The sequence below is a fragment of the Citrus clementina genome, unplaced genomic scaffold, assembly GCF_000493195.1.
Source record: "Citrus clementina cultivar Clemenules unplaced genomic scaffold, Citrus_clementina_v1.0 scaffold_1, whole genome shotgun sequence".
Classification (NCBI taxonomy): domain Eukaryota; kingdom Viridiplantae; phylum Streptophyta; class Magnoliopsida; order Sapindales; family Rutaceae; genus Citrus; species Citrus x clementina.
In genome coordinates, this window is record NW_006263303.1 from 27508984 (window position 1) to 27534639 (window position 25656).

The 25656-nt window shown below is 33.5% G+C and overlaps 5 protein-coding genes across 6 annotated transcripts; 3 read left to right on the forward strand and 2 right to left on the reverse strand.

Annotated features, from left to right (window-relative positions):
• The first annotated feature begins 3243 nt into the window (after nucleotides 1-3243).
• On the forward strand, nucleotides 3244-3758 carry LOC18054167 (pathogenesis-related protein PR-1). The gene has a single exon (XM_006453372.2). The coding sequence runs from the start codon at nucleotides 3258-3260 to the stop codon at nucleotides 3756-3758; it is 501 nt and encodes a 166-aa protein (XP_006453435.1). The 5' UTR covers nucleotides 3244-3257.
• Nucleotides 3759-5383: 1625 nt separating this feature from the next.
• LOC18054168 (pathogenesis-related protein PR-1) lies at nucleotides 5384-6281 on the reverse strand. The gene has a single exon (XM_006453373.2). The coding sequence runs from the start codon at nucleotides 6070-6072 to the stop codon at nucleotides 5485-5487; it is 588 nt and encodes a 195-aa protein (XP_006453436.1). The 5' UTR covers nucleotides 6073-6281; the 3' UTR covers nucleotides 5384-5484.
• A 3143-nt stretch (nucleotides 6282-9424) lies between these two features.
• Nucleotides 9425-15447, forward strand: LOC18054169. 2 transcript variants are annotated; one of them, XM_024177734.1, is made up of 10 exons: nucleotides 9425-10055; nucleotides 10443-10510; nucleotides 11545-11615; nucleotides 11791-12087; nucleotides 12486-12649; nucleotides 12734-12789; nucleotides 12900-12955; nucleotides 13070-13190; nucleotides 13899-13996; nucleotides 15220-15447. In XM_024177734.1, exons 1-10 carry the CDS (start codon nucleotides 9745-9747, stop codon nucleotides 15289-15291), a joined length of 1314 nt encoding a protein of 437 aa, XP_024033502.1. In that variant the 5' UTR covers nucleotides 9425-9744; the 3' UTR covers nucleotides 15292-15447. The 2 variants fall into 2 exon arrangements, with proteins under 2 accessions (XP_024033502.1, XP_024033503.1); XM_024177735.1 differs by lacking the exon at nucleotides 11545-11615 and having other exon boundaries at nucleotides 9426-10055; nucleotides 10443-10497.
• Nucleotides 15448-16183: 736 nt separating this feature from the next.
• LOC112095781 (CBL-interacting serine/threonine-protein kinase 21) lies at nucleotides 16184-18080 on the reverse strand. The gene is given in 13 exon segments (XM_024177929.1): nucleotides 16184-16294; nucleotides 16368-16484; nucleotides 16592-16735; nucleotides 16737-16786; nucleotides 16789-16852; nucleotides 16917-17041; nucleotides 17282-17345; nucleotides 17347-17415; nucleotides 17548-17627; nucleotides 17695-17755; nucleotides 17832-17891; nucleotides 17894-17950; nucleotides 18042-18080. Coding segments are annotated over 13 exon segments (1041 nt in total).
• Nucleotides 18081-20310: 2230 nt separating this feature from the next.
• Nucleotides 20311-25639, forward strand: LOC18054170 (xylose isomerase). Its single transcript, XM_006453375.2, has 21 exons — nucleotides 20311-20421; nucleotides 20690-20779; nucleotides 21088-21195; nucleotides 21306-21380; nucleotides 21457-21586; nucleotides 21686-21777; nucleotides 22006-22056; nucleotides 22277-22353; nucleotides 22498-22552; nucleotides 22650-22751; nucleotides 22927-22978; nucleotides 23263-23308; nucleotides 23388-23443; nucleotides 23541-23592; nucleotides 23690-23769; nucleotides 23899-23969; nucleotides 24062-24102; nucleotides 24323-24422; nucleotides 24574-24645; nucleotides 24734-24811; nucleotides 25333-25639. The coding sequence occupies exons 2-21, from the start codon at nucleotides 20717-20719 to the stop codon at nucleotides 25366-25368; spliced, it is 1437 nt and encodes a 478-aa protein (XP_006453438.1). The 5' UTR covers nucleotides 20311-20421; nucleotides 20690-20716; the 3' UTR covers nucleotides 25369-25639.
• Nucleotides 25640-25656: the final 17 nt, after the last annotated feature.

The window sequence follows — 25656 nt, forward strand, 5'->3', positions numbered from 1 at the left end:
ATAATGAGAATTTCTTCAGTGTTTTTGTTATTTTTTAGTACTTTTGTTACTTTAATTATAAGATAGGTTAAAGAATCTTCGCTGGATCGTATTGATTTATGTAAAACAGAGCAAACGAAAGTAAATAAAAAATGGCAAAACAAAATTTTATAGAAGCCGCTCCGTTGATTGAGGTGGTAATATACATTGCATCTCCGTCGATTAAGGATGTGGCCTTTTTCATAATAAATTCCGGAATTTCGCCGATATCATTGTTGAATAAAGACATATTCTATTCTCTCAATTTGACTTCTGTCACAAAAAAAAATAAAAATTCATCTTCTTACTCGTGCATTCACATTATTTCTTGAGATGATCGATTTCAGGTCTTAATTTCATTTATTGACAAATTAGTTCAATTTATTTATATTTTTTTTATCGTGGGCCGACACAGCCTATTTCTGTCGCATACAATCTATGAATATTGTTTACATTTTAGCTGAATTTGCAGTTTTAGAAATTAAGGACCTCTCTTTTTAATTGTGAAGGAAATAATATAATCACCTGTGTCATATCAAATCCAGCTTCGAAAGTATCAGAACAGGTGCCCATGATTTTTGGTTGACAATTGTAAAGTTGGAGGTGGAATTTACAAAGATTCCGAGCATTTTTCTTATTTAAAAAAAAAAATTAGGATTATATTATGCCAGCATAAAATTTAGAGAATAAATTTGTCAGTGACACAGCGTTTCAAAAAGAATAATTGATGGTTTGTACATCCATTTCTAAAAATATATAAAGGCCATGGTTATCGTGAAATTACTTTAAAGTAAAGTATAAATCATAATCATACACAGTAAAGTGATAAATAGTAAAATAATATATTATAATTTTGATCGTATGGTTATGAAAGATTACTCTATCTTAAAACGGTTTCAATATACCCAAATCCATATATAAAACACACTTTAAGAATGATACAAATTTATTTTTACTTAGTAATTATTTTTAATGTTGTTAGAACACTTAAGAGATATTTTTATATTGCCAGTTGTACTATAGTATCTATGACTTTTAAACATATTTGGTATCACTTATCTAATATTATAAGTGTTTGTTTAATATTATAAGCTCTTTTCATATTTTTTTAATTGTTATTTAGATTCCTTCGAGTAGAATTTTTAAAGATCAAATAAACTACTTTATCTCCACTAGTAAAAAGTTAAATTTTAGTGTCTGTTTGGTATAATTTATCTAATGGTCATAAGTGCTTATTTAATCTCGTAAGCTCTTATTCAAAATTTTTGTTGTTGTTTTTCTTTTTTTCCCGCATAGCTTTTGAAAATTAAATACTCTATTTAATCTCTACTAATAAAAACTCAAATTTTGAATTTTGGGAAGAAGAAGTTAAAAAGCTTTTTAAAAATGTTAAAATATCTTAATATTATCTACTTATTTGATATTTTTATTTTATTTTTTGTATAACGTAACTTTAAAAAACTTGCTTATTAAAGTAATTTTATAATTTTAATAAAAGTTCTTATTGACGGCCAAACAAGTAAATTTTTTTTTGGGTAAAAGCTCTACTTATAAAAGCTTTACTAATAAAAAATTCTACTTAAATAAACTTTACTTGAAGTGTTGTACCAAACGTACCCTTAAACTTTTAGGAATAGAGATTGAAAAGCTTTTTTAAAATATTAAAATATTTAAAATATACTTAAGTTATTTTGACAATCTTATATTATTCATTTAATAACATAACTTAAAAAAAATACCTATTAAAGTAATTTTATAATTTTTAATAAAAACTTTCACTGACAACCAAATAATTAAAATTTTTTAATACAAACTTTATTTATAAATGCTCTAGTTAAATATGTTTTACTTAAAAATGTATACTAAACAAAGATTTAATATTCAATATTTTTGGCCTAAACACATATCTTTAGCAACGTGGTATGATCCAATTGGATTTCACGTAAGCTAAGATTTTTATTATTCAATTTCAAAGCTCTGAGCAGGTCCAAAATTATTAAACTATCGAATTGGATATTCAGACCTCTATGCCCTTCTATTTTCAATACTTCCAATCCAAACTAGCGTCTCTATGCGTGTCCTCCTTTATCAACATTGAAATAAATGGCAAGAAAAGGCCGTCCCTAATATGATCCTTTGACCATAATTTCAAATTAATTTAAATTTTAGATTTTTTTTAACATGTCTCCTAAGAATAAATGTTATAATGATATTATCATGTTCAATAATATCATACATAAAAACTTAAGATATAATATTACTTTCAAAATCTCAAAAAATGTGGTTTTGTCATACTAATTGTGTGTCAAGTGATTAAAATCTTATCTTCTTTTGAGTGATGATACAGTCACAAAACTCTTGTACAAACTGATGTGGCATTAATTCATTGATTGAATGAAAATATAAAATAATATAAATAAATCACGTGGTTCAAGAATATTTAATTCAACCAATGAATTAATGTTTTATCAGTTTATACAAAATAATTTTGTACAAGAATTTGTGGTTGTATCATCACTCTTTTTTTTTTATTTTATTGTTACGTTAAGATTTATATAATATCCAACTATTTATCATATTAGTTTATATATAAATTTTCTATCCTAAATTTGTAAATGCAGGGAGTCGTCATTTTACAATAACTCTAGATGATTGTACCATTGCATTCTAATTTTTTTTTAATGAACAAAACACTGAGATAAGTAACAAAAAATTTGAGATGTTGTCCACTCGGTCGATTGTATTTTATTCTTACTGAATATTTATTTGAAGAAAAAGATAACAATTACACTTTAAATAATTTTTACTATTACTATTACTATTTTGAAACCTATAGTGTTAATGTGTTTTCTTTTGGATAACAAGTTTTACTAACTACTCCGATTCCCCTCCCTCTTCTAATTTAGTAAAGTTAATTATATGAAGAGATGATGAATGATTTTCATCTTCTCCGTTTCTTGCGGCGGATGAATGAAAATAAAAACTTAAAGATAAGGCCAACACTAGCTATGAAATATTAATTAGAAATTAGTTTTAATTAGCTTGAAAACTTTGTCGCCCCTCAAAACAAATGCGGCAATCATTATCGAACATGGATGCCACCTCATAGTTGACACTTTATACCCTCTTCCAAAACCAACTACTACCAGAATTTCAACAGCAACAATAATTATAAATGCAATGCCACATTAATTGTAATTAAAATCACAACACAGTATTCACAAACACACATCTCCGAAATGAGCAAATTAATCCTTGCCACCGTCGGCATTTTGCTGCTGCTCATTTCAAGCAGCAATGCTAGCAGCAACAGTAATTACTGGAGCCTAGCAAATCAGTTCCTGGTGCCTCAGAATGCAGCTCGTTACGCTCTTAGAATGAGGCCAATGCAATGGGACCCCAATCTGGCGAGATATGCACAGCAATATGCAAACAAGAGGAGGTATGATTGTGAGCTGAAGCATTCTAACGGACCTTACGGGGAGAACATTTTTTGGGGCAGCGGCAACGGGTGGACGCCGGCGCAGGCAGTCATGGCGTGGATTTCGGAGAAGAAGTCGTATGATTATTGGTCGAATTCGTGCTCCGGCGGGCAGCAATGTGGGCATTATACACAGGTTGTGCGGAGCAGAACAAGGAGAGTTGGATGCGCGAAAGTGACTTGTTTTGGTGGAAGAGGTGTTTTCATAACTTGCAATTACGATCCTCCTGGTAATTATATTGGAGAAAGGCCTTATTAGTTATCTAAATTGATTTTTGATGATTTTTCAAGAAATTTTGTGCGTGTCCCCTTTTATTTTTTGGGATTGTGTTTTTTGCCAATGGAAAACTAGAACATGGGCTGCTTGTGTGTCTTGATGTATAAAGTCTTTAAGAGACTTTATTTTTCTTTATTCGTGTTTTTGCACTATTAATTATGTAAAATTAAAAAAAAAAGTAATTAAAAAAAAAGGCAAAGCTTAATTATGCCTTCGAATTATATATATATGTATATACTGTCAACTGTCAAGTGTTATTGTTAGTAAGCTCTCTTGAAGTGTATTTATATCTATATACGTATTCTTTAATTTCGCCCAACTAATTAAGGGAAAGTGAATTTCAGGCTCGATGTCTTCACTTTCTTTTCTTTGGCCAATTTTTTTAGTAAAAAAATAATTTTGAATTATATGTGCATACTTAGGGCGTGATATTGTGTGTTTTTGATTCGTTTTCGGCTAATTTTTTAGACCATTCACTTATGCTTACAGTTGCAGGCTTCTTCCTCTCGTTTTGTTTTGCTTCGCTTCTTTTTTTTTTTCTTTCTTTTTCTTTTTGAGTGATGGATTACATATATTTTTCATCAAGTGCAATGCTTTTTTGTTTCTATCTTTCTATCGGAAATCATGAATTGCGTTCCAAAACATAGTGCCTCTTGCATGCTGAAAGATTATTAACACCTAGAAAGGAAGAAGGAGGAGACAATGAATAAGATAGACAAAATAATTATGCCACTTACGAAAAAGGTATGTGGGTTCCACCCTTAAATGGAAATTCCATAATTAAATTTGCGAAAATTGTCACATATTCTGTCATTATGATGGGGAAAAAGGGAGAAAAAGAAACATTTCTTCTATCTGTGTTCTCTACTGCTGATTACTATTAATTAAAATCCATTTAATTTCTTTTAATTGTAAAAATTAGTTTATATTTTAATTTGATCCTTGTTAGATTGGATTAAATTTTGAAAAAAAATCATTAACTATAAAAATACTTTATTTTTGCTGAGTGCAAATAAATAAGTGTTACTTAAGATTTGGTTCGATTGAGTCATAATGGAGAAACTCTGTGTTTGTGTGTGTGTGTTGATAAAGAGATGAACGCTACAACATAAAGAGGGACTCCGGCAGGACCATAATGCAGACACTATAACCTCATGTTATAAAAAAATTATATGCAAACATGAGCGGCCAAACATAAAATAAAAATAACAATGGGTAAAATTTCAATTCAGTTGTTCATTTTTCCTAGAACTTTTATTTGGCTAGTCCTGCTGTCACAGGCTAGCTCGAATAGCTTTCTGCCCTGGAGCGACCTTATGTAATCATTTATTTCTAATACTTTGCCTTATCTTAAGGAGCTGCTTAATCAGTTATAGAAAACAATAAGATACAGTAGATTTTAAAACATGCATAATAACTAGCACGGTCACTCTCTACGGTAGATTAATGACATTCATATAGAAGATTACTAACAAAATGATAATCATAAAAGTAGAACTCTTATTGATAGTAAAGATAGTCGAATACAAACCATCATACTTGCTACTGTCGCTAACATTTTAATTTCCATAAGAACAATATACTTCATTTTTATAAAATACATGCTAATTAAACCTACATATTTAATTACACCATACCATGTTACAATACCATGTGTCCACATATATACCCCCAATTCCCAATTCATATATGGTACCAATACAAGACATCAATACGGCCTTTCACCAACATAATTACCAACAGGGTCATAGTTACAAGTCATAAACACATCACCACTGTCACAAACAACACGAGCACATCCAATCCTCCTCGTATTCTTCCAGACAATCTGCGTATAATGCCCGCACTGCTGCCCCTCTTGGCACGTATTCGTGGCGTACGTATAGTACTTCTCTTCTCCGGCCCATACACTCACTGCGTCCCTCGGCGTCCACGTCGACCCACTGCCCCAAAATATGTTCTCGCCAAGCTTGAAATTGTCCTCCGGGAACGAATGCTGCAGTTTGCAATCCGCTTTCCTTTGGTTCGCCCACCACCTCGCGTATTTCTCTAAGTCATAGTCCCACATCAACGGTAGCTCCCATTTCATGGCCCTAACTAAGTTGTGATCAAACAAGAACTGAAGTGCCTCACCTATGCAACCCCAGCATAGTTGCTTGGAGACCCTGTATATGGTTGCGTTGTCGTTGTCCGGGCTTAAACGGTGCGTCTCAGGTTGAGAAGTGACCAACAGAGTCTTAGTGGTGATGATGAACAGAACAATAATCTTGCAGAGAGGCTGCAATTGGGGCTTCATTTTTGTGTCTGTCGCACGAAATTTGAAGGAGTAATCTAATTCTATTCGACCGTGTGTGTGTGGGTGTGTGTGAAGATATATATGGTGGTGGGGCTACAAAATAAAGAGCAAATGCCACTAATTTCAGTGAATTGCAAGCTCCAATGAGTGCAGAGAGTTGAATTATTTTAGCTTAGTGTGAATGGGAGAGTGTTTGTTTTTTTGCATGGCCTAATTGAATGATTGAATTTCGAAGGTGTCTCGTGAGCTGGACCAGCTGGTTTATGTTGCGCCCGTGAACCCTAAATAGGACAATATTGCGGTCGGCATGGATCATTCCAGAATCAACGTGTCATCATTTTATTCGACATAAAAAAAAGACTAAAACCAAAATAGAGCTAAAAATGTAAAAGGCCAAAAAGAAGAACCTAAATCGTACACGTGATTGACATAACATGTCATAAAATAATTTAGTGTTTCAATGTTCTTAATTTTATGTGCTACATTATCAGGCTATTTTAATACTAGCATTGACCCTCCATTTATGATGTATTTACCTTTAAAATTGAGGAATGAGAATCTAAAATCTAACTCATTGACTTTGCTTACTTACAAAAATAAAAAGGAGAATGAAAAAAAAAAGGTAAATCCCAAGTGAAGTTGAAAATTAAATTTTTATTCTTTGAACACACTATTTTACCATCACTTAAATTTATTAATTTCACTTTGTAATAAATAATAATAATTCTTCTTCTTCTTCAATTATTAATTGGTACACATAATCAACGTACGTTTGTCTATTTCAATTAGGACAAAGGTTTCAAAAGTTTACATCTTCTCCAGAAAATTAAATCTTGCCCTGTTTTCAAAGTAAAAACATATATCATAACAAATAGATTTCACCTCTTTCCACCAGAATTTAGATTTGTCACAAAATTGCATCTCCTTTTCTCTTCCATATCTTCCCTAATCTTCAACTTAACTTGGGCTTTTGAAAAGTGGCGTCTTGTATTAATTTTGCACACATTGCAATAGAAAGAACCAAAAACGAAAATGCAAAAGCTTCAAGCACGATAGCATTAATCCAACACCATCTTACAAACATATATTCAAAGAAATCAATCTTGCATGTCTTTGGACCGCTTTGGAAAAGCCGGAATTTGTTTTTGTAGCTTTAAAATTTTCTTGTGGTTACAAACCCAAAAACCAATTGATAAATTTTCCAAGACTTGCATTGTGTTTCAACAAACAACAGGGCACACTCTCTGGCTCAGCCCACTAAACATATCCAGAACTAATGTCTCCTAGTAGCAAAGGAAACCATTAACGAGCCTAATGAAACATGAAGAATCAAACATTTTAGTAGTAAAATCAAACAAATTGACTCAGGTAGTAAGGCACATATGATTATGAACAAAGTATTTTTTGACAAAGCCGCATCTTGTCCAAGATAAGAACTTCCAAATTGGGGGAGTTCTTGAGAAAGGTTGATAACAATTTCCAAATCAGTCAACACTGAGTTCTAGAATTTCCATTGTGCCTGAATCATCAAATTAAAATGTTGTAGTTACTCAAGACAGAAGAATTGTATTTAATTTAGGGTTAGGCTACTTCTAATGTACAGTAGTTACTCTTTACTAGGTTCAAGTAAATTTTCTTACAAAAGAGTTGCATAAACAGAAATATAAATTATTAAGCTGATCGTTAACCACATTCTTGAGCACTAAAATGAACTTCATACCAACGTTCATTATTAAGAAATTACTTAGATATTGCCTATATTATTTCTAACTTAAATCATCCAAATTCACATATATAGAAGTAGGACCAAATCCAACAATGGAATTAAACAAATTGACTATTTCTAAGTCTTTCTCACCTTCACATTGGATTCTCTTGACATGGAACAACAAACAATGAGGCACACACTGTGGTCCAATCCATTCAACTTTTTGATATAGAAAACCAATATCAATCTACTGATAGTAAATTAAGAAAAATTAATGAATACCAGAAACAACAAATGAAATATCACTTGGTTCAAAACGTTCATCTTCATCACATCTAAGTTAGGCAAACTGTTCATTCTCTCATTGCAAATATATAGATATTGGCTATATTTCCTCTTCAGAAAAACATCCACAGTTATGTACAGCATGTAAACAGAACCAATTGCAACAAAGATATTAAACAAAAAGTCCAAGCTGAGAACACAATATTACCAACTTAACTACAAAAACTTTTTAGGAGAAAACAGAACCCAACCATTTCAACAAGAAAACAAGTCCAAAAATCAAATTCATTTCTTCTCAAGACAAAGATGTGGATCACACAGTCTAATGATAGGAACCAATCGTAGACAAAATTTTTGATTCTCTCGACATGAAATAACGATCTGTGGTTCAATCCAATGAGTTATTTAAGCAACACAAATATTGATGTCATGAATGCAAGCAAGAACAAGTGTCAAAAACAACAAATTAACTAACATGTGGTCTAAAAGTTCATCGCTTGCTTTCCTTTATGTAAGGCGAACAGTTAGGTACATCTAGAAGCTTAATTTGTCGACTATATTAATAAGACTATTATCTTAATAAAACTGCAAAGAGTAGGGGACTGCCACAAATTAAGAGTTGCTAAAACTTCTAAAAGGAGGTTGTTCAAAATAAATTCCTTTGCCCCAAGCTGTCAACTTTTGTTAATAAATTTGAGTACCTCAAATCAATTTAAAAGTTGACTCCTCTATGATTTAAAGATTATATTTACTATATAATATTAACTTTTATTTTATATTTATAACTTTTTTTTTCACTCTCAAACAGGGCCTTACATCTATAAATTTAGATTTAGAGATGTCAAATACCAAATTGTGCAAGGAAAGGAGGGTCTCATGATTTTGATCACTTCAAATACATCCAATATAATTTGAAGAACACACTAATGTCCAATGTGAAATCATTAGTCTGAATTGTATAGCATAAGTGAGGATTATTTATGAAAATATTATACAGAAGGAGAGGGAATCAAAATCACTTTCACTCGGTGAAGGATATTTGTTGAATAAAAATAGGTATGTTTAGAAGTGAGCGAGCTACTTTGTGTAATGTTAATGGAGTACGCTTGACATAGAGGGGTTTTCTAAAGATTTTGAAGGGGCGTCAAAAGTCTCAGTCAACAAAAAAGAAAAGGTTTGGGCTTAGGCTTCGTTTGCGGCCCAATGATCAACCAATTGATAAGAGCCCGGTGTTAGCAGGCTTTACTTGTAAGGGCCTATGACAAGTAATATTAATATATTCAGAAAATAGCTATTAAAGCATATTTTTCACATACTTTTTAAATTACGATTGACAAAAACAGGACGTCCAGTCGATAAATTCATTTCATTTCCACCAATATCCTGCGCTGTTTCCAGTGTCACGCTGTAACCGTTATTTGTCGATTACTTTACTTTCCAAATTTCGACTTACCACTTAGGAGAAGCCAATTAGCCAAGTCAGAACAGGACTCGTTTGGCTTACGACTTACGAGTGATGACTCTCTCTCGGCGACTGCCCAATTGTTTCCTCAACCTCTAAAACAAAATCCGAAACGTCACACACTGGAACCCGGCCTTTCTCCATTTCGAATAAAAACAAAACCAAGCTCTCTGTTCACAATTATTTTTCTACGGATTCTCCCTCCAATTCCTCCCGCATGATCGGCGCCAATTTTTCTCCAATCCAGACAGCCCCCCCGATCTCGACTCTCAATCGTCCGTTTAATCTTCAATTACTCTCCTCCTTTCTGTCGCGACGTAGGAAAAAAATAAACGCCGCCGTTCTGATTTCGGTGGATCGAAGTGAGATGGATTGGATTCGAAGATTTAGTGTCGGCTGCTTCAGCGATCGCCGTTCGAATAAAGACTTCAAAATGGAGGCCGACAGCGGCGGCGTAGACGTTTTCAGTACCTACGCCAAGCCTCCACCTGAGCATCTTATTATTATGGTTAATGGACTCATAGGCAGGTTAGTGGGCTAATTAGTTATTACGCCGCGTTTTGGTTTTTGATCGTTTAAAAGCGCTTCCGAGTCAAAAGTGATTTCTGTCAAAAGCACTTGGATAGCTAGTTTTCAAATTTCAACGTCCTTAGAAAAGCGTAACATAAACTCGTTTAAATGCACTAGAAGTGCTTTTCTATAGAGCAGCTATCTATTACTTTTCTAAAATGCTATTCAATTTCTTTTTACTTGTACGAATGTGAAAGTAACACAAAAGAACAAGCTTCTCTCTGTTTCAAGTGCTTTTGACATCAAAAGTACTGCAAAAGCGCCCTAATTCAACTTTTTTTTTTAATATGTGTAATTAATATCGGTTTTGTTTTGCTAAATTAATTGCACTTTCTCTATGTTCAGTGCTGCAGATTGGAGATTTGCTGCAGAGCAGTTTGTGAAGAAGGTTCCTGATAAAGTAATTGTGCACCGTGAGTGCTCTCAATATCTCAGATGATTTTTACAGTGATTTTTAATATTCATTTTAAGTATGACTGTCCTTTTATTATCGATCTTTGAACATGTTAACGAATATTAAGTTCGTGCTCTATTGATTATTATAAAAAATTAACTTGGAGTTGGATGGGAAAAACATGAATTCAGTTAGGTTATTTTAGGTTACTTGATTATATGTTACCGTATGATATATTGATATGGGTGTTTAGTTATAGTATTACAAATGTTTAACAGTCAAAGATCTAATGTTTTAAGCATTCATATTGTTTTTGAGTGATAGCCATCAAATTTTAAACATCAATTGTGATGTTTGATTGTCAGAAATACTAGTCATTGACTTTATAAGTTCCTGATAAAACGTATAAAAGGAAACCAAAATGGTGACACTGTTTTTGGGGTTGACGATTGCTTTTGTCCAGAAGCCCCAAAAAGTGGATGTGTAACTGCTTTGTTTCTCTGTTTAGCATACAATCTATTCACAATGCTGTAACATATGCATGGGAACCAACAGCTCAAATTGAGATTTGACTATCATTCTATCATTAAATTGAGAAATTGGGCCGAAATTGTCTAAACTTGAGCGTTTGAGATAAAAAGCTTCATTCTTTGAGATACTTTTATCAAAAAAATCAAAGAATCAGCAAAAAAAATACTTGGAAAGTAGTTTAATTTGGGTTAACAAGTAGAAGTTCTTTCTATCACTGCCTCTTCAAATTCTAGCATAAGGTCAGTGACTTGGACAAAGCTAGATTGAAGAGAATTTGTTTATTAGCAAAATGAATCTAGTTATGCTTATCGGGTCTTTGATCAACTAAGTTAACAGCCAATTTAATTTCACTGCTGAACTTTTTATGTTCATTTGTCTGTGAATGGTGCCAAAATTTTGTGTAGCTCTACATTCCGATTTCTGATAGTGATTGTCTTAATGGCTGCTGGCTGCAATAGTCTGATTTCTTTATTGAGAAGTAAGCATAATAATTATTATTGTTTATATATATATATTGAGCAGGCAGTGAATGCAACTCTTCAAAATTGACATTTGATGGCGTAGATTTAATGGGTGAAAGGCTAGCTGCTGAGGTATTCGGTAATAACAGTTTGATCTTTCATCTGTAATGCATGCTTAATTTGTTGAAATCTTTTTGTCTAAAAAACTCATGGAAATTTTTATTTATGTAATTAGTAAGTTCTACGTGCCTTACAAGATATTTCATATTCATGTGAGTTTTGAGTTCCTGATTAATATCTAATGCAGGTACTGGCTGTAGTTAAACGTAGGCCTGAGGTGCAAAAGATATCGTTTGTGGCTCATTCATTAGGGGGTCTTATTGCAAGATATGCAATTGGTAGACTGTATGAGCATTCTCCAGAGCACCGTCCCATAGGTATTCCTAAGGTGGCAGGTATTCCTACAATTGCCACAACTGAAGAGCATCGGAATGATTCCGTGCAATCCCTTGAGCATCCTTGCAAAGCTAGAATTGCTGGATTGGAACCCATGAACTTCGTAACATTTGCGACTCCTCATCTTGGTTCGAAGGGACACAAACAGGTAGATATTGCATGACCTTACATGCTATCTATTTTGGAATTCTGTGCTTGCTTTTCCTTTTTTGTTACATTAAGGTTTTAATTATTGATCGTATAATGATGTTGGAATTCTGGTTTGTCTAAGATGCTTAAAACCATGGGGGAAAGAGTTGTCATTTTTTTATCTTTTAGTTTATATTATTGCCTCTGAAATCATCACTTTGTGACTTCTAGTGGTATGACGGGTCAAGAAGTAGCACTACCTTGAAGGGTTTCCCATTTTTGTTATTCTAGTGCTGTATCTTAAGTGCTTTTACGCGTGTTCATGTTAGTACTATTTTATTCTTTTGTATCCAGGAAGATGCAATGCAATTCTAGAAAGCTGTTTTGACATTTCTTTGTCTTGTTTTTCGGCCTCAGCTTCCAATTCTGTGTGGTCTACCATTTCTTGAGAGAAGAGCATCCCAAACGGCTCACTTGGTTGCTGGGAGGACTGGGAAGCATCTATTCCTCAATGATCGTGATGATGGAAAACCTCCCCTTCTCCTTCAAATGGTTAATGATTCTGATAATTTAAAATTCATGTGAGTGTTAATTAATCTACAATGCTTTCGTCAATTTTTCTATCAGTGCATTTTAATAATTGCATCACCTTTTGTGATACGTAGATCAGCTTTACGTGCATTTAAGCGGCGAGTGGCATATGCAAATGCCAATTATGATCGTATCCTTTTCACATTGATGTTGGCTTTCAAATTATCAGTATTCTATTTATATAAGGTGCTTAGTTTGCCTTTTATGCAAGACTACGTTTTATCTTCACTGTTCTTTAAGATATGGTTGGGTGGCGAACTTCATCAATCCGGCGTCAACATGAACTTCCACCAAAGGTGTAGTTTCTTTTCATTTTCTTATCTGGCTTTCGTCTTTACTTGTTTGTTTGGTGATACTTTCACTCTAATAAAACCTGAACCTCAATATTTCCTTCTTGCTCGTTGGTTCAGTCCGATCTTCTCATAACTGATGAGAGATATCCTCATATTGTACGCACTGAACGGGAAACTATGGACAACATTAGAAATAAAGCATCTTCTGTTATTGGAGACCAATCAATTGACTTGGAAGGTATGTTAAATTTATAAAACAAGTACTGCAGAGTTTTTGGCAAAACCATCAAATCTTCATGTGAAGGGGTCTAGGAATTATACTTAAATGATGAGCTTTGTTTTCTTAAAGAATCCTTCTGGCTGGACATTGCTTAACATATTTAAGAATTAGTATAATACTCGGTAGAAGCAATGCCTGAATTTTCTTGCCAATCTCTGCCCTTCGTATAGCATTTAGGCTAGTCTTGTTGAAATCCTTTAATGTCAAGAAGCAGATTTTGTGATGTAATTTTCTACTTGTGTAGTCCTGACTGGCATTGGTATATATTCTGATGAATGAATTTAACATAAATTTGCTTTGAACAATGTAGTAGAAACTCTTCTTCACAGGGGTGAATTGTATTAAATTTGTTACAACTGTTTTAAGGGAACATTGCTGAAAATATTTTGGTTTTAAGTACCATGAGTCCTATTCCATTTTCCTTTTTAATAGCTGCTGCTAAAATAAAGCATCAGTTGGTTCAATTTGAAGTTATATTACGGTGCTACATCTTCTTTCCTTATGTCCTCCATTGTTTTACTATAATTACATTCAATCATCAATTTCGCTATTATAATAATATTTTATCATCACTTCACTCATTGTTAACTTTTTCTTCATGTATCTTGCTTAATGCGTTCTATTTTTTTTACTGTTAAATACTTATTTTAAAATTACATATTGTAGAGAAAATGATTAGAGGCCTCACTCAAGTACCTTGGGAACGTGTGGATGTTAGCTTTCACAAAAGTAGGCAACGATATGTTGCTCACAATACCATTCAGGCAAGTTCTGCAGCTACTTGACTTTTCTACTACGTATATGCTGGTTATTATCAACATTTTACATTCTGAAATTTTTTATTTCCATCTTTTAGATTCCTCTATTTTAAGTGAATGGGACAAAGCTCCTAGATGTAGATATCAAGGAATTAGATGATAATGTGCTATTATTTACATATCATATTAGCTGATATTTCAACTTGCATCATATAATTGGCAAGTTACCACAACTTATGTGGAAGTTTTAAATAACGAACCTTCTGAGTGGGTGTGTGTAATTCTAAACATGTTTGATAGTTCAGATGCAGTTAATATTTTTCTTGTGCCTCATTTACTATAGGGACATTCTGGGTTTTGTTTTGTCTGTGAGGCAGCAAGGTTATCTGAGAGAAGGGGTGAAGATCTATAAAATGCAATGATGAAAATAAATGTTCGGCAATCATATATCTTTCTTTTAAAAGGAGGAAAAAAAAAGATTCTTCTTTTCATTAAAACTCATAAAATCAAGGAATTATCATACGTGAGCATATTTTCAAGTAACCCCACCGTTTAACTATTATAAAGTTTCTATTGGATTTCTATGGATTATCATTACAAAATTTGAGGAACTTGCTACACATCCTAGCTGGCATACATGCCACAAGTGAGACATGTTACAACAAGCAGATGACTTGCAACTAGAGTTTTACAAGCTCTTGTTACAGATCTTCATTAGTTATCAGAAGTCACTAGCGATAGTGCTCTATCTGTGGGCATGATACCGGCCTGACACCATAGACTCGGGCAAAGTTTAGCAATTTAATATAAAAATATTTACAAGGAAAAGTTTGGTATTTTAATATAGAAAATAATTACTAGGTTTTGTATTTCAACATTTCTAAGTTTGTGCTTCTAACACAAGGAAAGAGGGTCTGAGAATTAATGAACAGTTGAAAAGAAGAGTTGAATCTCAACACAGTTTTAGTTAAGTTAAAAAAAAAAAGTTAAAACGATTAACTTTCATGCAATTAGCTGTTAGAAAATGAATGAATACTGTTCTCTAGTTGATGATAATCATGGTGATTGGTTTACACGTAACATTTTAAGAATAATTTAATGCGTTTTGGTTGTGATACTTTATTTATAATACTCTATACAAAGTTGTTTTCTGGAAATTAACGGTCACTGATTTAATGCTAGATCTAATTGTGTGGGTCTCATTTCTGTAATTTTACATGTGCATTCAGGTGAAGAGTTATTGGATGAATTCTGATGGTACAGATGTGGTCTTCCATATGATAGATAACTTCCTTCTCTAGATGTTTACAAGTTGGGAGCCTTGTACCGGTGTATTTGGTGGGTTAAGTTACTTCATTGTTGGTGTAAAATGTGGGTTGTCGATCATGAAGACATTGCTCTGTATATTACTTTGTGTCAGCCAAGTGAAGTTAATGATACTGCAGAGTTGTTGCTTACCATGTTTTATTTTTTGTTGGCATATTTTATGTATATTATACGGTTTTTCAGCTATATAATGGAACTATTTTCCTTACAAATAGCTCTTAGTGATTGCTTTGGGTTAATTTTCATATATAGTGCAGATATACTGATGTGCTGCTGAACTATATGTGGTGTTCTCTGGTCATGAAACTTCACTAATTTCATGCTGAATGAGTCAAATCATACCATTTTTCACAATCTAATTTAGTATAATTTAATCACCAATTTGATTGTTACTGACCACTCCGCCGACTAGTTGTGGAAAAGAAATCATTACGCAGATATGGGTAAAATGAGACAGATTTTGTAATTTCTTTATGTTTCCTTCTTTTTTCAGTGAACAAATTTTCATCTCTAATGTATATTTTGGAAAAACGAAGATAAAAGGAATGACTAGAAATAAATATCAATGAGCTTTGTTTTCTGAACACCGGAGTTTTTATGATTAGCCTTAGCAATAGGCAGAGTACTCTATTTGAAAGTACCATTTCTATTACTATTTGCTTTCGAATTTCTTTGAGAATCTCTCAGGAACTGGGCAAAGGTATGTTGAGACAAGCACCCCCAATGATGATTATTAAGAGGATGAATAGCCGCAGGTGTCTTTATTGTGATTTTCATTTTTGTCTTCAGAGCTACAAATTGAGAATAGTTAGGAGGCTGCAGTTACTTTTATGCTATGCTAACGTTGCAAACTAGATTTAGGATTTACTATTCCATTTTCTGGGTACTCTTGCTAGTGATGTTGAGTTCCTCTGGAACTTGCATTTGAAGTGGCGCATCTGATTGCTCAGTCAACAGGCTTGATAGACTTTTGCAGAACTAATAATCATTTTATTTGTCTCAATACATATTAGTTTACGAACAAATTCAACTGCAAGAAAGTTTATCATACCTCTTTGTACACCTTAAGCTTCCCTAAAGATTTTGATATTTCTACGACACAATTAGTTGGGGCCACCTTAACAACCTGACATAGACAGATAATAAGGTGAAGGTTTTTGGTATTTATCTTGCGGGAAGCATTAACAATTCATAGTTATTACATAAAAATCATTAGTGGCAGAGGAATAAAATAATCCAGTTTTAGTGCAAAGCGAGAATGAAAGGAGATATTACCTTGAAGTTGTTCGTCTTTTCTTCTGACAAGCTCACATCCATTGCTGCAGCTTCTAATTTCATTATGGTTTCATTGCTTGGAAGCTTGGATCATTGGAATTTTGCAGAACCAAGGAAGGTCAAACAAAGATTAGTTCTGATTTTATTTACTTGCCCGTCCTTCAAAGAGACCTGATAAATCTAGGTCATGTGAATTGCAATCAATTGAAAAGCATTGATAAAACTTGGTGATTTGGTTGTCTTTGACGCTGCACCATTTTCCTACATAGACTTTCAAATATGAAGTTATGAAACACTGTATCTTGGAACTACCTAAAGCTCTTACTTCCATTGATTCAAAAGCAGCATTAACATCATCCAAGTATATTTTCTCGTCACATTCATATCTTCAGGACGGTTTGTAATCTGTTTGAGACCATGTATCCTCTGTGATCCCTAGATTGCAATTCGCTGTTGTGTTCAAGGAAGAAATTATTAAGTTGGTCAATTTGAGTTTATATATGCATAGGATGTTTTGGATTTGTACCCTGATTGGACTTGGATCAAGTATCCCTGGGATTAGCTGCTTCTGACTTTCCGCTAACCAATGTGGAAATTTGCAATCTGCTTGATCTATCTGTTTATTAAACATCGATCAGCAGTCTGCGGAGGCAAGTGTTTTGGATGAAGAACTAGTTATATGCTGTATACAAAGCATACCTCTGTATAGAACCATCAAATTACGATCATCAAATGGTAGATAACCAGCAAGTAGTTTCATAAACGATTACTCCACAGGACCAAACATCTGTGGCAGCTCCTTTATAGCCCTTGCGTGCCAGCAACTGTTTGCCAGAAGATGAACCATCAGCCATAATGTTGAAAAGGAAATCCAGGTATGATTGACCATCTGTTCGCTTTTGTCTTCAAGCTTCTGAATTCAGCTAAATAAAACTTGGGAGGTTACTACTAGCTACGAAAATGAAAGATGAACTTCTTATCTCTGGTGCCACATAGCATGGAGAGCCACAAGCTGTTGCTGACACGTTTCCAGGCTGTTGTAAATTACAATTTCAGTCAGCCGTTTTGTTAGATTTAGGAAATTACAAAAATTGTCGTTAGATTTTGCCATGCACTTAGTCCGAAATCAGATTCTTTGAGACTATCCAAGAGCAAGTTTTGTGGCTGCAGAAAGACATCAAGATCATTAACTAGTTTGTACAGAGAATTGACTGTTCGATAGAAGGTTGTCTATATGGACCTTCGGAACTCCGTGATGAACTCCTCTGTTATGGCAATAGTAGTCAACTGAATCAATCAATCAATCAATTGTTGAAGGAGCTTTCTTGCCTCTGCTTCTCAGGGTTTCTTGACACATGACTGAGTAAGAATGGTTGAAGATTAAAATTTTCGATTAAAAGCTTTCAGGAACATAATCTGTGAATCCCAAATGCAATAAGATGAATCTTACCAATTTGTCTGAGAGTTGTCCCCCTTGATACATATACATATTTCAGACAAAAAAATAAATGTCGCCTTAATTTTACTTATAGTTGCTGTGAGTAGTATACACATTTGAAATCATAGGATATATCTTTTTAATAAAATCCGTTTATTACTTTTTAGATGATAGGCTATTAGAAATTCTATATATAAGTAGTTACATGCATGCACACAAACTTTTCCTTGTTTAATGCTTTAGTTTATGGGTTTAAAGTAATTACCATAGCGTAAGATTATTTTTGAAATCTAAATCAGTTTTAAATCACTTCAAAAATAAAAGAATATCATTCACAAATGCTTGTGTTGAAGTGAATTTTGTGAACATGATTTTATTTGTTTTCTCAAAGGAAAGGGAAAGAGACATCAAATTAGGAGGATAGTTTCGATGCCATGAATGGTCCTAACAAGGACGGTTCGATTTGGTGGGAAGATGAGTTTTATTCAAAATCAGCATCCTCAAATCCTTGGGACTCTACGCCTGCTGTTCATCAGTCTGAAGGGAAGTTTCAAGATTATGAATTAAGGTTAAAAAATTATGTAATATTTAGACCTCAGAATAACAACGTGTTATTGTTATATTCTAAGTTTATTGCCATTTATGATTTAATGTGTGTGACAAAAGTTGATGCTTTATCTCGCTAAATTCATGGCTTCAAACGAAAACTAGTTTTCATAACCAAAAATTTTGTGGCTTCCGTTTAATGCAAATTACTAAGAGTAAGGTGGCGTTTGTTTTTTAAACTTAATAATTTAAAGTGTATTAACTTAATTAATTAAGTTAATTAAAGGTATTTGTTTTTATAACTTAATGAGACTTTTTAGATAATTTTGACTTAATAAAATAAATCAATTTTTTTAGATTTTTACTTAATGGAGAAATTTGAATTAAGTCAATTACTTACTAATGTCAAAAATATCCTTACTTTATAATTTATTTTTCATGTCTATCCCAAAACTCACCTATAGATATTTACCCCACATAAAAATATCCCTGTTTTTTCTTTCTTATATTATATACGATAAAATTTGAAATTTATGGTATTTTATATATTAAAATTCTAAAATAATTATGTATTCACTTGAATATAGTTTTACTTATAAATGTTAAAATATTGTGGTATTTAATATATTATTTATTTGACATTCAAATTTAATAAGGATACAAATATAAAAGTACATATTTTCATCTTTTTAAGTTGAAAAAAACAAACAATTTAATACTTGTTTTTCGAGATTCAGACGAAAAAACAAACATATTATTCAGATTCAGACATTCAGATCTTTTCAGAATTAAGACTAATTCAGGTTTATTCAGATTTCAGACAAAAAAACAAACGACACCTAACTGTATGTTATGCTTAATTAGAAATAATACAAAGTATTATTTGAATTTTTAATTTGTATTAAATTATTTAAGTAATTCCAATTAAAAAATAAGTTTTATGAGGAACTTCGAAGGCTATCAGAAGGCCAACTCAAGATAAAAATAAATAATATGGGCTATCACGAAGCCTGTTGGGTCGCATTATCAGTTGTCCAATAATGAAAGAAAGATCAAGCAAGCTCATCTTTTATTCAGCCCAAAGCCGGATAACTCATGAAATTGCTAAATCAAACGACCGAACGGGAAGTAGTAATAAATTAAATGCCTATGCTTCCGTCTTTGATTGCGCCACCGCCGTTTCAAATCTGATTTATTCAACTCTCGAGATGCCATGCCACCTCATATTTTCTTTGTTTTTATAATTCCGAAAATCTCGAATCTCTGGATAGAAATTAGAAAACTTGAGTCGAGTCTGCACCACGTCACCTATTATTATTATTATTATTTATTTTTTTTCTGTTTGAGAAGACGTCACGCACTAAATTAACTTAAAAAAAAGAGTCTCACTACCAACAAAATCACACGCCGGGGTTAACTCAAACCGTTGAATTAGCAATAATGTCCATCAAAACTATCACGGGTTACATGACTAGCTCATAGCTAGGCAATCCGATAACTTCGCCCTTTTTGTTATCCTGTTACGATAACAGCGTATCCTAATCCCGAAAGATCCTTATCTAAAATAAACACGATTTTATATGTGGAATGACAAAAACGTCCCCTTTTAGGACCGCGATGTTGTCTCAAAACTTGGGATAAACCAGTAAATTGATATTTTTAAGGATCACTGCAGAAGTAAAACACGTGTAAATAGATACCTGAATACCGTCCTAATCTTCAATTCTAAAATATATAATTCCAAATAAGCTCTGACTGTGTATAAATTTATTTATTTATTTATAAATATATCACTCTTCAAGCTTGTTTGGTTCGTATCATCAATTTCAGTTACGCACTTCAATCTGTAAGTCTCTCCGTATCTCACTCCCTTTGATGATTAATGACCTTTTTTTTTTTTAATTGGATATAATTCAAGCTTCAACTTTTCCTGACAGTTTCAGTAGTCTTTTGTTGTTCATTATTTATTGTGGGATAAGTGGTAATTGATTTTATTCTGTTTGTTGAACGTTGATGATGGGCACTTTTTAAGTTCTTTATATAACATTTTAATTATATTTGATGATTGATGATTGATGATGATGATGATGATTATGCGTCATTGTGTGTGCCAGAGTTTCAACTTGCATGAGAGAAAACGAATGATGGAAGCTCAGAAGATTTTGCTGCTGCTGTTTTGTTTGAACTTGGTCTCATCTCTTGTGGTAAAGAATCAAACTCTTTGTGTAATTATAGTGTCAAAATGCATTTGAATTGTCACGCATGGAAACTGTGTTTATTTTGTAGTGTTTGCTTTGGATAAGTAAAATTTTTTTTTTTTTTTTTTTTATCTGAGGAAACATGTGAGGTCTTCTTTAAAGAAAAAGGAATTAAAGAAGAGGACTTGAGAGTATAGCACTTGATAAGTGCTTCTCGAAAATTGATTCTTGCAGAAAGCTCTTGTTATGATGTATTGGTATTACCCTTAAACTATGAATTTATTTGATTACTGAGCTGGTTTTACATTGTGCAGATTGCTGGTGCCCCACCAACTTGTGCTGCTAATCTTGATAGCAAATGTGCTGACTCGGATGAATGGAAAGGGGAGTTCTTCCCTGGAATTCCCAAAATTAAGTATGAGGTAAATTCACTTATGAATTTTTTTTTTAGCAACTAGATTATAGTTTCAGTATTGTGGTTATGGTCTCCCGACTGTGGATATTTATAGTTCTTTTATTTGATATTTTTCAGGGTCCATCCAGCAAAAATCATCTAGCATTCAAATGGTATAATCCTGAAGAAGTGATTCTTGGGAAGAAAATGAAGGTTGGTTTCTTTTGTTAATTTAACTTTGCTTAATTGAGTAGCTTGTGTTTTCTGACAAAGTAATTAATGACCACAGGACTGGATGAGATTCAGTGTTGCATTTTGGCACACATTCCGTGGAACAGGATCTGACCCTTTTGGTGTGCCTACAAAATCATGGCCGTGGGAAGACGGTACCAATTCAATGGCCATGGCCAAAAGAAGAAGTAAGATTGATAAATGCTCTTATGAAGTACACCTAATTTGCATTATTGGGCAAGAATTGAAAAAGTAATTGATGTCCCATCTTTTGCTGCGTATTACAGTGAGAGCCAACTTTGAGTTCATAGACAAGCTTGGCGTTGATTTTTGGTGTTTCCACGACAGGGATATAGCCCCTGACGGCGAAACTCTCAAGGTGGGTAATTTTTATATAATTAAGTTATCCTGTCTATTGCTTTAATTTGTCATCTTTAGGGAAGGATTCTTAACATATTTAAGTTCTTTGGCTAGTGTTATTCTTAATTGCAGATGTACTTTTCGGACTTTACTATTGTATATTTTCTAACGTTTCTGATTCCTGATTATTGTTTATTTCATAATCCTGCTCACTGAACTAGGTAATGGGGTGTTAAATGTGTAACAGGAAGCTAATGCAAACTTGGATGAAGTGGTGGCCCTTGCAAAAGAGCTTCAGGTGAGTTTGTTAATATTAATGTCAAACGGTTATGTGAGTTTACTCAAATCTTCATAGTTAATCCTGGTTGAGTGAAGCAGAGATACCATCTCTTGTTTTCGTAAGATATCCTTGAAGGCTTCACAAATTTACTTCCGGTATTGAGTTTCTTCGTTTTAGCAGTCTGATATAACTCGCCAATAATGCCTCTTCTTTAACATTTTTCTATGTGAATCTGCAGGGAACTAAGGTCCGTCCATTGTGGGGTACTGCTCAGTTATTTTCACATCCTCGATATATGCATGGTGCTGCAACTAGGTATTGTTTTTTTTTTTTTTTTTTTGTGTGTGTGTGTGTGTATGCAACTGGGTGCTTGATTTTTTGTTGTAACTTTTATTTTACATTGACTGGAGTTGATTAGTCCCTTTATTAACTGGGTCCTTTTTTAAACTTGCTTTACAGCTCTGAAGTGGCTGTATATGCTTATGCTGCTGCTCAAGTCAAGAAAGCCATGGAGGTGGGTTACCTTGTGTGCACAGTTATGTCATGCAAGTTACGACTAAAATAGTATCATCTCTGGTGGTTTTGACCATTTTCATTCACAAATTCCATAGGTCACTCATTATTTAGGGGGAGAAAATTATGTATTTTGGGGTGGCCGTGAAGGTTATCAGTCTCTCCTGAACACAGACATGGGAAGAGAGATTGATCACATGGTATGGTTATCAAACAATATCCTTTTTAGCTTAATGCTTTTCTCTCGTTATTTTGCGTTTGGTCCATCTCTTCTTCAGTAATTAGGCTTCACTATTTTAAGTGTTCTGTTTCAAGTTATATTTTTTGATTCATTGTATTCTTTTTTGAATTGAGACTGAGTTTACCCATTCACAGGCAAATTTTTTTGAATCTGCTGCCGCGTACAAGAAGAAGATTGGATTCAAAGGTATTTTCATTCACCTATACGTTGCAATGAATTGGTGCATTACTTGAGGACATAAAGGAGATACCTAATTGTTGGTGCACATTTTGTTAATGACCTATTTTTTATTGGTGACTTTCTGTTTTCTTCTTAATTTTGTCTTTTGCACTTGATCAGTATTTAACTAGGAACAAATTTTTCCTTTCCCCCACTTTTTGGTTGGAATCTTTCTTTTTCTTTTTTTATTGATTTCTTTACTGCGCCAAAATTCTATTAAGGACCTATCTTTCACTTCAATGCTTTTTCAGGGAATCTGTTGATCGAACCAAAGCCTCAAGAACCTACCAAACACCAGTATGCTTCTTGACTTGTTTAGTGGTTAGCTAATTTGGCATATAATCCCCTTATTCTCACACATGAAGATAACTTGTAGGTATGACTGGGATGCAGCAACAGCAGCTAATTTCTTGCGGAAATATGGCCTCATAAGTAAAAGCGCAATTCTCTTTTTTGATAAATTATGTCATTATGCCAATGTTTGAATGTAAGTTACATCTATGCATAATTTTTCTCAATTATTTTGTAGATGACTTTAAACTAAACATTGAGTGTAACCATGCCACCCTATCTGGTCACAGGTATGTCATAAGTCTGGTATCTCAAGCTCTAATGCTTGCCCATACTATTTTCCCCAGAGCTTATTTGGCATTCTTTAAAAACTTGTTTACTTTTCAGCTGCCATCATGATATTGAAACTGCAAGACTCAATGGTCTGCTAGGAAACATCGATGCAAACACTGGTGACCCTCAAGTTGGTAAGTTGGATGCTTTAATGCTTTTGGCATTTTCTATTTTTGGCTGATTTTTTATCAAAATTTACAAACTCTACCTTAAGATGTTCTGAGACTTTAGGTTGTAATGTAGAGCCGTTGCCTATCTTACAGGTTGGGATACAGATCAATTCCTGACAGATATTGGAGAGGCTACTTCGATTATGCTCAGTGTGATTAAAAATGTATGTAATAAATGCAATTTTCTAACTCACCAGAACAGTTTGAGATTCTACGAGCTGGGACTTACACAGTGAATTTTACCATTTTATCACAGGGAGGTTTGGCACCTGGAGGATTCAACTTTGATGCAAAATTGTAAGCGTTTTCTTCCATTAACAATTCTTTTACATGAACTTGTTTGCATGCCCATACACAGGATATTTTATGATGGATATTAAAGTGTATCTTAGTTCTGGTTTGCTCCATAGCTTTGCATGTGGATTATCATGTTCTATATTCTTATTGTATGATCCAATATCTTTACTTTTTCACCTCCTCCTCATATCACCAACATTAATTCTTCATAATATTTTAGACGAAGAGAGAGCACTGACGTTGAAGACTTGTTCATTGCTCATATTGTTGGAATGGATACCGTTGCTCGTGGACTTCGAACTGCTGCCAAGCTGATTGAGGTGATATATTATTCTTCTTTTTCACTTGTCTAATAGTCCATTCTATTTGATAATGATATATATATATATATATATATATATATATATATATATATATATATATATTTTAATCTGTGATACTGAGTTGACTTCTTTTTGTCATTGAATAAAGGATGGTTCTCTACCGGAGCTCGTCCGCAAGCGATACCAGAGCTTTGACTCAGAGATTGGGCAAAAAATAGAGGTTATACTGCCTTCCTATTATCTTTGACATCTTTTACTTTTTTGAGTTGCCTTCTGTAGTTTATACACAGTCTTGCATCTTATCACAGGCTGGTAAGGCTGATTTTGAAATGCTTGAGAAGAAGGCCATGGAATGGGGAGAACCCAAGGTTCCCTCTGCTAAGCAGGTAATTCATAACTTCCTTTCTCCAAATTATCCAGCTAGCCACTATTTTGTTGTAATAGGTAGTTGAACATCCATTAGCACAAAACTGGCCTTATACACAAAAGTATTAGATTCAAGAATGCAGCAATTAGATTTTTTCTTCAGGGAATAGAATTGAAAAAGAGTTAGAACGAACATACGAATGTATGCTAATCTTGTTCCTTTCTGCGAATTGTGGTACTAGTTTCTAGCATTAAAAAAGGCCTGAAATGAAGTCAATGCTACAGCACATTTCAATGATCGATCAAACTAAATCTCACTCTTTCACTTGTAATTTTGCTTCCTCAAGATGATCCTGTTATTTGCTGAAATCTAGACTCAACCCATCTATCTGTAAATTTTAATTGTTATTTATTTAGCAAATGCAATGGGGACCGCAGCCTTCTCAAGACTTAGTTCCTGGTTCGAGTTTCATGTAGTGTGTGCGTGTTAAGCAAATGCAGTTAGTTTGAATCTAAAGGAGAATTGTGTGCAATGTTGCAGGAACTTGCAGAAATGATCTTCCAATCTGCAATATAGATAGCGGCTGCTCCGAAGCAGAACTTACAAATAAAGAGAGGGGGGCAAATTGAAGTTATGTTTACAGGCGGTCTGTGTCCAGTCAGTGAACGCTTTTGGGGAAATGGGTCTTTTCATGTGGGGAAATTTTGACATGTTTGTCTAGCTTAGGCTTTATAAAGAACTTGTTTAGTTATCGATATGACAGCTGTTATAAAACTTGAATCCTACGATCTTGAAATCTTTTGTCAATAACATTGCTTTAATAATGATCGAAGTTCAATTTGGAATCTGACCAATGGTCCAAGT